Below are 10821 nucleotides of genomic sequence, written 5' to 3'. Positions count from 1 at the left end.
AAGCTTTTAGCTACAAATAAATGCTGAATCAAGAGACAGGCTCCACCTTCAATTGACCCTTCGCTATGCCCTGCCCCAGAATTTTGGGCAACCAATCGCAACGTTCTGTTGGATAGCAACTGGCGTCGAGTCCGACTCCTCAATCAAGCTCACCTTTTAAACGGTTTGAAGCCAATGAGGGCAATGGCAAAAACTGAGAGTTTATCAAATAATAAATTGTTTAAATTGGCTAGGCTAAATAATTTAACAGTGCACCAAAGGTACTTGCAACTGTGATTCCTGAAATGCAAGGCCTGTTGGAGTATTTTTTTAAATCTGAAATTGCTTGGTTGCTGGTTAGCTAGTTAGCTAGCTAGCAAGCTCTCAGTCTCATTGGCCACCATTAAAAGTGTTTCTAATGCTAGAAAGCTAGCTAGTTAATTATCATAACTTTTCTCCAATTGTATGTTAGCTAGCTAAGTTAGCTATATTATGAATACAACTGTCATCTGCTGTTTGGGAGCAAGTTAGCTCCAAAGGTGGTTAATAGCTTTGACTGTACGCTTACAGTGCAATTGTAATAACAGTCCACCACAACATACCCGAGAGTCTTCTGATTAGCAAGGGGTAGTCTATGTTTAATTTCACTGTGTATTAAAACCACAGTTTGAGATCATTGAAGAGGGGTTTTCTCTAGTAGTTTGAATGAGGAATTGGGCTTCAGAGGGAAATGTTGTCCGAGGTTGCAACAGTAACAAAGGGGGGGCTTAGAGAAGGGTCAATTGTACCCCACACAAAAAGCCTCTCTTCAAAAATTGAAGCCTGTAATTTGGCCATGACCCCAAACATGTCTCTCCAGTCCAATCAACAGAAGGCATGTCTCTAATACAAAGAGAAAGGACATCCCTCTCCCATGCCCCCTCCCCATTCCCACCTCTTTCCCATCTGTCAGCGTCATGTCCGACAGGCAAAAGGGATACACACACACACGAGCACACAAACATGCACACATGCACACACCCTCAACAACCAATGACTCATATAAATGGTAGAGGTTACCATCATACAATGGTCACCTCTCAGAAAACATTGATGATGCAAAGTTTGATAATGAAGAGGGGAGGGAGGGAGACAGAAGGAGAGCTTGAGAGAGAAGGAAAGAGATTAAATGAGAGAAAGCAAATGAGTGTGGTTAGAGTGGCTTGTGGTGTACATAAGGTACATTTGCACATTTAATGTTCAATAGATCTTGTAGCCTGGAGACTTACACTAAGCAGTGGGGGGTATGGTTGGATGTTTTAGTCTGCGAATGTCGGAAGAGTCTCGACACTCGCTTTCCCTATACCGTTCGTTCGGCCCCTTCCCCTGCCTGGAGCGAGCAGGTTTTCAGAGCTCTGCACGCCCCCGACTACTCTGTGCATGTTTAATCAACCAGTATGGTTGCCATGTCAACCGCGGTGCAAAATCTGAGAATAGACCGGTTACTTCAGAGCTGTGACCCACTTACTGTGTGTCAACAAATTCACTGGGACAATGGGTGAATGAGACACATTACACAGATAACCCTCTGGGGTGAAGTGCAGTACAGGCCCAGGTCAGGTCTGAAAGCCCAGGCATTGGTTTTTAAAGGGACTCAATGAATCAACCGATGTACATGCTTCTGTAATGGTTGGTGAGATTTCTAACCATGCGAGCAGGTTTTGTGCAGATGTCTCCAATGTCTGATTTTAAGTTCAGTCCAAAATGACTATATTTACCATTAAAATTAAGTTTTTAGATGCACAATTCATATTTCTGTTAATATGATCACATCATATAAAATCATATAACCTTCGATAAAAGATAAGACAATCCCCACCGTCAAGTTATTGAAATATGTTGTCACGTTTTTTGAGCACTTGCTAGACACTATCTCAAATCTGATGTCAAATCACACTTTAGTGAATAATTATTGTGATAACATTGTGAAAACCCAAAAAAGTTGGCCAGTAGGGGAGAGTGTGGTAAGTTGAGCCAAAGGCATCAGTTGAGCCACCCTTGTTTATAGGAAACTATATACAAAATGTATCATTTGACCAAATAATTATGAAGAGGTAATCAATTCATGGAGTCTGTGAAGAAAGAAACCACATGGAAAAGTGGTAAGCAAGTTAGGTCCGAAAAACGGATTTTCACCAAGTCAAATACATTTATTATGCTAGAAGTTTCATGATGCTTGTATCTAAACCAAAGTAGATACTTTAAATATCTCTATAAGCTTCAATATGAGGTTCTAAACCTAGCAAAATGTTTGCCTTGGGGTAAGTGGCCTATGTTAAAAGTACAAAGTGTTTGTTAGGTGTTCAACCTGTGTTAAAATATGCTTAAAATGATTGAAAGACAAAAAGTGTTTGGGAAATAAAGATAGACATGGTTTTAAAAAGGGTGGTAATATTTCATTAAGTACAGACATTTGTAGGTGGCATAACTTACACTGTCCCATACCCAGGGTAAGTTGTGCCAAGAGACCACTTTTTTTTATACTGTAATGTTTACAATAATTCTGGTTATTTCCATGGATACACAACATCCTGAAATATATGTAGATATCTTTGTTAGACAGAATTCTATACTTCCCTTGGCAGAGTGATGCTGAATGTAAAAACGGCTCAACTTACCCCAATCTCACCTAATAGCTGTGACAAAAGTTTGGGGAACATTTGGGAACAATTGGTGGAACTCCCTTGACCTGGAGGGAGGCAGCTGGAGTCCGAAACAATGGAAGTGGAAGAGCATGTCAGCAGTGGAGAAAGACAGAATTCACTGTGTGAGAAGAAGAACTCCATGGATAATAAATGCAAGAATTTGGGAGAGGGGAAACCAGGCATCAAGACATGAAATGTCACAGTCCATGTTAGAGGGGCTCAAAATGTGCAATGCTGCATTATAACACAAATGTCCAGTTTATATGGGGCAATAGAGCATATGACGTGTGCTAATGGTTCCACATTGCACATTTCATTAGTTTACATTTAATATACTACAGCAATGCAATATCTGAATGATATAGCTTCCCTACTTCAATGAATGTTTTAGTATACAGTTGAAGTCGGAAGTTTACATACACTTAGGTTGGAGTCATTAAAACTCGTTGTTCAACCACTCCACAAATTTCTTGTTAACAAACTATAGTTTTGGCAAATCGGTTAGGATATCTACTTTGTGCATGACACAAGTAATTTTTCCAACAATTGTTTACAGACAGATTATTTCACTTATAATTCACTGTATCACAATTCCAGTGGGACAGAAGTTTACATACACTATGTTCACTGTGCCTTTAAACAGCGTGGAAAATTCCAGAAAATGATGTAATGGCTATAGAAGCTTCTGATAGGCTAATTTACATCATTTGAGTCAATTGGAGGAGTACCTGTGGATGTATTTCAAGGCCTACCTTCAAACTCAGTGCCTCTTTGCTTGACATCAAGGGAAAATCAAAAGAAATGAGCCAAGACCTCAGAAAAAGTTTTGTAGACCTCCACAAGTCTGGTTCATCCTTGGGAGTAATTTCCAAACGCCTGAAGGTACCACGTTCATCTGTACAAACAATAGTATGCAAGTATAAACACCATGGGACCACGCAGCCATCATACTGCTCAGGAAGGAGAGGCGTTCGTCTCCTAGAGATGAACGTGCTTTGGTGCGAAAAGTGCAAATCAATCCCAGAACAACAGCAAAGGACCTTGTGAAGATGCTGGAGGAAACAGGTACAAAAGTATCTATATCCACAGTAAAACGACTCCTATATCGACATAACCTGAAAGCCGCTCAGCAAGGAAGAAGCCACTTCTCCAAAACCGCCATAAAAAAGCCAGACTACGGTTTGCAACTGCACATGGGGACAAAGATCTTACTTTTTGGAGAAATGTCCTCTGGTCTGATGAAACAAAAATATAACTGTTTGCCCATAATGACAATTTTTATGTTTGGAGGTAAAAGGGGGTAGCTTGCAAGCCGAAGAACACCATCCCAACCGTGAAGCACGGGGGTGGCAGCATCATGCTGTGGGGTGCTTTGCTGCAGGAGGGACTGGTGCACTTCACAAAATAGATGGCAATATGAGGAAGGAAAATTATGTGGATATATTGAAGCAACATCTCAATACATCAGTCAGGAAGTTAAAGCTTGGTCGCAAATGGGTCTTCCAAATGGACAATGACCCCAAGCATACTTCCAAAGTTGTGGCAAAATGGCTATTCAAGGTATTGGAGTGGCCATCACAAAGCCCTGACCTCAATCCTATAGAAAATGTGTGGGCAGAACTGAAAAAGTGTGTGCGAGCAAGGAGGCCTTCAAACCTGATTCAGTTACAGTAGCTCTGTCAGGAGGAATGGGCCAAAATTCACCCAACTTATTGTGGGAACCTTGTGGAAGGCTACCCGAAACGTTTGACCCAAGTTAAACAATTTAAAGGCAATCCTACCAAATACAAATTGAGTGTATGTAAACTTCTCACTCACTGGGAATGTGATGAAAGAAATAAAAGCTGAAATAAATCATTCTCTCTACTATTATTCTGACATTTCACATTCTTAAAATAAAGTGGTGATCCTAACTGACCTAAAACAGGGAATTTTTACTAGGATTAAATGTCAGGAATTGTGGAAAAACTGAGTTTAAATGTATTTGGCTAAGGTGTATGTAAACTTTCGACTTCAACTGTAGATTCCAAGAATTCATATTTGCTGTGGAATTTTCCCTCTATTGAGCCTTGACTCCTGAGCACATTATCACACATTGGCAATAAAACTTGATCAACTGAGTTGAACAGAAGGAGAACTAATTCCTTGCCTTGGCTCAGTTAATCCTAACAGGTGGGCCTTACTCAATCTTTCCTTTCATTCAGAGCTGGAGCAGTCACAGCAGTATGTCATTACAAATGCTGCCTAAAGTGGAATTGATTCCTCCGGATCATGCTAGGACATATGATTATGACTTCATTTAATGTTTTGACATAAGAAATGAGTTTTAATTAAGCCATTTTATTTTGGGGAATTAGGTTCGTCCGCTGTTGATGTTGGTGCCTTGTGGCACGCGGCATGAAGCGCTACATTTGGCTAACAGATGACGAGAGCTGAGTCCACCTGGTGCATCTGACTCACAATCTGAGATTTGCAGTCTGAGAAGGAGGAAGGAAGAAGGTATATGGACCATAGAGATCCTATAATACAATATATTCCTATATTTTATTAGTTTCTAGAACCTCAAAATAAGAGTAAGGCCCAATCTATAACTCTGTACTTTATATTATTATTATGAAGTATCCCTCTTCCATTTGAAAGCCTAAATGGATCTGTAATATAAGTAGCAATATAACCGAAGATCAACACTAAGATGATCAATACCTGTCAAATGACAATTGAAGGTCCCTCGAAATTGTTAATGGTAAAAAATAAATGAAATGCAAACTATTTGTGGGTGTTTATTGTTATTTTGAGGATTTACAAAGCAGCACTGAGAGGTATAAAATACACTGTTTTTCAATGCATGTACAGTTACGTTGTGTCTGAAAACCATAAGATGTCATGTTCTGTACAGTAGGTGCATTACATTTTGCTCTTCTCTCATGGTAGCCCCCTGGCTAGTCCATAGTGCTCCTAATGGCTGGAAAGGGCTACAGATGACCTATAGAGCTCTGGTCCACAGATGACCTATAGAGCTCTGGTCCACAGATGACCTATAGAGCTCTGGTCCACATATAACAGCTGACCTCATAGAAGGTGACGGGGGATAGTTGCAGGAGGAATGACCCCAGAGAAAGTGCACTTACAACTGTCCTCTTAAATACATAATGGACTCAGGGTTCTCTGAGGTGGGGGGTCAGATTGTGACCAGTCACCCCAAAATGATAGTTAGGTCACATAGACTATTATAGAAAAGCAAAACTGTTTAATGCTGTTTCTTCCTGAGAGGTTGCTCAGATTTCTGGTTACAGCACAGAGCACATAACAACACTGTATATATAAGTGTGGAAAAAATGCATGGTAAAAGCTAGGTGGTTTTATAAGTATAAATCATTATTAAATAGTTATAACTCATTGTTGTTTTGGTGCTTGCCAAATAATAGTTTTATTTATGGCTGCACTGTGGATTATTACTGTTATTTAAAAAAAAGTATAACATAAACCACATAACCTCACTGTGAGGGTATTAGTGTGAGACCATACCCAAGTCCCCCTCAATATGGCTACTGTAGCTGTGTATAGTCAAATGTATTTTTCTTGTGTCAATACTTGAAATGTCATGACAATTTTGGGGCAATTTTCTGTTTGTTTGAGGTAGTTGCTTTTTCTGTTTAGGGGGTGGTTTTAGGGATAAGGTTTGCATGGAGGAACCAAACAGCAAATATTAACAGAGAAACAAAATTCCATTATTTGCTAGTGGGCAAGACACACTGCATATACTGTAGCAGCATGTAGGCCAGTCTATTACATGCCACTTACATTATTTATGCATTCGGTTCACATAATTGCAAACAGGAGCATCAAATTGTCTTGTTTCAAGCACTAGACTTCTAGCTAGGTGTCCCTAGATGTAGTTCTAGCATGTGTAACAGTGTTGCTTCCGTCCCTCTCTTTGCCCGAACCTGGCTCGAACCAGGAACCCTCTGAACACATCAACAACCGCCATCCACGAAGCTCCATTACCTATCGCTCCACAAAAGCCATGGTCCTTGCAGAGCAAGGGAAACTACTTCAAGGTCTCAGAGCGAGTGACATCACCGGTTGAACACTACTAGCACTCACCGCTAACTAGCTAGGCATTTCACAACGATTACACCTGGTCCCGGACCTGTTTGTGCTGTATCCAACTATGATCATTGTCATGGTTTAGCATGATGTAAGGCCATAGGTGTTGGCTATACAGCGCAAAAAGGTCTGGGACCAGGCTACTGAAGTTCATCAGTCAGTGTGTTGATTCAGTGAGGAAGCACTAAAGAAGAACATTAATGTGGAGCAGTACTCAGCCAAACTGCTTTAGTGCCATGTTTTGATGTATAACTTTCCAGATATGATAGAGAAGATATGTGCCAGTTAGCCACATTTGGGACAGTGGGGCCGCAGCACCAGTAGTGGAACGCATGCTTGGCTAAGTAATTATATATGGACTAACAAGCTGGTTTCTTCAGCCAAATGAATGGAAATGGTGTACTAAAGACATGCATGTACAGCTTGGGTGCTAGTCTCTTTCAGTTGGGTGAACATTGAGGGAGATTGCAAACTGTATGATGTGACAGATTGGGCTTTCAGGAAATAGAATTCACACAGAGAGAGTGAGTACACACCTAGTAATGGCGACAGATGTGTATTTAATCAACACTGCTATCAGGTAGTTTCCGGTAGTCATCCCACAGGTTGGAGACATTATAGTCTTATAGAGTCATGAACCATACTGTGAAAACAGAATTCCTGAGCCAATGTAATATTGCAGCCACCAATGGTATTAACATCTTACCACACAATAAAGGCATATCACTTTGCAATAAGTATTTCTAGGTAAACTAGCATCCATGACACTCTCACACACACAAACGCACTCACATGCACACAGACACTGTGTAAACTGATTGGCCAGGATACCAAAATGTAATCTGCAGGAACAGAACAGAGAGCAGAGAGTAGCTGCAGGGATAATGACTAGACTTGGCCAGTGCCATGGCAACTGTTTCAGCTCTCCCTCATGCCTGTGTAGCACTCACTGGTTTTCAGGGATGAGAGGAAGGAGGGTGGGAGGGACGGGGAGGGGAGGAGGCAAGAAAAGAAGCACAGACGTATGAAGCCCTGTCACATGCACAGAACCTGGGAAGGAGGGAAAAAAGGAAGGAAGGAGGAAGGAGGAGTGGAGGGGGGAGACACACCTCAGAGAACGATAGCATCCTTTATTCATAAAGAGAGCAATTGAATTAATATGGGAGAATGCAAATTCAAACTAATGCCAGCACCTGGTAAACATTAATGTATTTATACACAACTATTTTCCCCTAAAAGCGTACACTTAAACACAGGTGGATGGGAGGGGTTGGGTTTGCATTATAAATAGAAACCCCTCTGCACAAAGCAAACGACATACCCTGCATGCACATGAACAAGAGAGAAATGTTGACATGCATCAAATCCTGTTGCTTTTTTGGGGGGGTTGTTAAAATAATAAAAGAGCTTTGATTTTAATACAATAGCTGGACATGCGGATATTCTGGATACAATGGTTTTATTAGTGAACGGAGCTGGCTCGAGGTCTCTTGTCTTCAATGTTCCCCTGAGCCATCTCGACAGGCATGCGAGAGCCTTACCGAGACGCCAGTGAACAAAGACAATTCTCCCTGTGCTTTCACAGTTAACGTTCATAGAAGCAGTTCACACCACTCTCTGACTGTCTCGACAGCAGACAACACACACACACAAACACACTTCAGTCAAGCAGACACTCAGTGGACAAAGGAACAACCAAAACAGATGCTCTTTCATACCCAGTGTATTAACCAAATATTTGCCCAATCCTTTCTGAATGAATAGTTCACTGACAGACAGACAAAGATATTAGGAGAGGATTTTACTTAAAGGTAATCTCAATCCATCCACCTAAATGTAAAAAATACTATTTCTCTTTCCTTACCTTTCTGAGTCTGCCCCTCATCCATATCTTCTTCCATCTTGGCTATTCTAGATGTAGAGCAACTAGAGATGTGACAGAAGCTCCTTGGTTTGCAGGTTCAAAACCCTGTTTCTGTGTGCGAGGGATAGTCCACAGAGCTCTCTCTATCTCGCTCTCCCTTGCTCTCTCTCTCTGTCTCTCTCTCTCTCTCTCTCGGTTCTGTGTTGAGACTGCTTGTCAGCAGTGATTTCATTCAAGTGGTCGAGCCGTGAGAGAGATCAGTGCGTCTTCACAGTGCTGTCCATTGCGAGTCGCTCTGGCAGTGGAGAATAGGGCGTTGTGGGAGCAAAAGGGTGGTCTCAGTAGGCAGTATGTTTGCAGGAGAGAGGGCTAGCAAGCACAGGTGCTCAGAAAGCAGAGAGAGGCAATGGTCTCAACCATAAAAACAGACCCGAGTAGGCGAAGGAGTTGCTTCGTCGGGTTGAATGTGTCCTTCACGATCAAATAAGCGTTTAAAACAAGTTTTTATCCATGGTCCCTCATTTTCCACCTGTGGGCTACCATTTGTAGTAGTCCATTCGAAAACTGGTTCACTTTAAGACAAAAATATCTGGAAAATGATGGTCATACAACAAATAATTAATCTGTATTTAGTATATAATATCAGTTTATAATAGGTGTTTACCTTAAGACATGCATTAACCACAGTGATAAAATAATAACATCCAAAATTAGCCTGCGGCATACACTCATAGAAAAAAGGTGCTAAGTAGAACCATAAAGGGTTCTTCTGCTTGTCTCCATAAATAGTACTCACACCCCTTCACATTTTCCACATTTTGTGATTTTGTGTCACTGGCCTACACACAATACTCCATAATGTCAAAGTGGAATTATGTTTTAGAATTTTTTACAAATTAATAAAAAATAAAAAGCTGAAATGTCTTGAGTCAATAAGTATTCAACCCCTTTGTTATGGCAAGCCTAAATAAAATCGGGAGTACAAATTTGCTTCACAAGTCACATAAGTTGCATGGACTCACTCTGTGTGCAATAATAGCGATTTTTGAATGACTATCTCATCTCTGTACACCTCACAAACAATCATCTGTAAGGTCCCTCAGTCGAGCAGGGAATTTCAAACACAGATTCAACCACAAACACCAGGGAGGTTTTCCAATGCCTTGCAAAGAAGGGCACCTATTGGTAGATGGTTAAAAATATAAAAAGCAAACATTGAATATCCCTTTGAGCATGGTGAAGTTATTAATTACACTTTGGATGGTGTATCAATACACCCAGTCACTACAAAGATACAGACGTCTTTCCTAACTCAGTTGCCGGAGAGGAAGGAAATCGCTCAGGGATTTCACCATAAGGCCAATAGTGACTTTAAAAAAGTTATAGAGTTTAATGGCTTTGATGGGAGAAAACTGAGGATGGATCAACATCATTGTAGTTATTCCACAACACTAGCCTTTACAGAAAAATGTTTTGGGGAAAACATGCATTCTGTTTGCAGTAAGGCACTAAAGTAAAACTGCAAAAAATGTGCCAAAGAAATAAACTTTATGTTCTGAATACAAAGCGTTATGTTTGGAGCAAATCCAACACATCACTGAGTACCACTCTTCATATTTTCAAGCATGGTGGTGGTTGCATCATGTTATGGGTATGCTTGTGATCGGCAAGGACTAGGAAGTTTTATAGGATAAAAAGAAACAGAATAAAGCTAAGGCACAGGCAAAATCCTAGAGGAAAACCTGGTTCAGTCTGCTTTCCAACAGACACTGGGAGATGAATTCACCTTTAAGCAGTAAAATAATCTAAAACTCACGGCCAAATATACACTGGAGTTGCTAACCAAAATGACATTGAATGTTCCTGTCACGACTGCGCAGGACACAGAACTCTCGGATACGTAATTTTAATACGAAAAGGATCCAAAAGGACACAGGGAGGAAATAACCCGCTCACAAAATAGACAACCGTGAAGGGGAAAACAATCACACACAAAGTACAGATGAGAGACAGGGGTAATTATAAGGGAAACAATTAACATAATGACGAACAGGTGTAAACAATACAGACAAAACTAAACAAACACAGATAACATCGAACGGCAGTAGCTAGTACTCCGGGGACGATGAACGCCGAAGCCTGCCCGAGCAAGGAGGAGGAGCAGCCTCGGCAGAATCCGTGACAGTA

At 40.9% G+C, this 10821-nt stretch overlaps 1 protein-coding gene across 1 annotated transcript in view; it reads right to left on the bottom strand.

Annotated features, from left to right (window-relative positions):
- Positions 1 to 9037, bottom strand: part of LOC121534541 (neuronal membrane glycoprotein M6-a-like) — a 29968-nt gene extending 20931 nt beyond the window's left edge. The window contains exon 1 of the mRNA XM_041841123.2: positions 8635 to 9037. Within this exon, the coding sequence (XP_041697057.1) occupies positions 8635 to 8671 (37 nt within the window). The 5' untranslated portion in view covers positions 8672 to 9037. The remainder of the gene's footprint in view (positions 1 to 8634) is intronic.
- Positions 9038 to 10821: the final 1784 nt, after the last annotated feature.

This window comes from Coregonus clupeaformis, chromosome 2 (assembly GCF_020615455.1).
Source record: "Coregonus clupeaformis isolate EN_2021a chromosome 2, ASM2061545v1, whole genome shotgun sequence".
Taxonomy (NCBI): domain Eukaryota; kingdom Metazoa; phylum Chordata; class Actinopteri; order Salmoniformes; family Salmonidae; genus Coregonus; species Coregonus clupeaformis.
The sequence above is the reverse complement of the archived record's forward strand: the minus strand, read 5'-3'. Positions and strand labels throughout refer to the sequence as shown.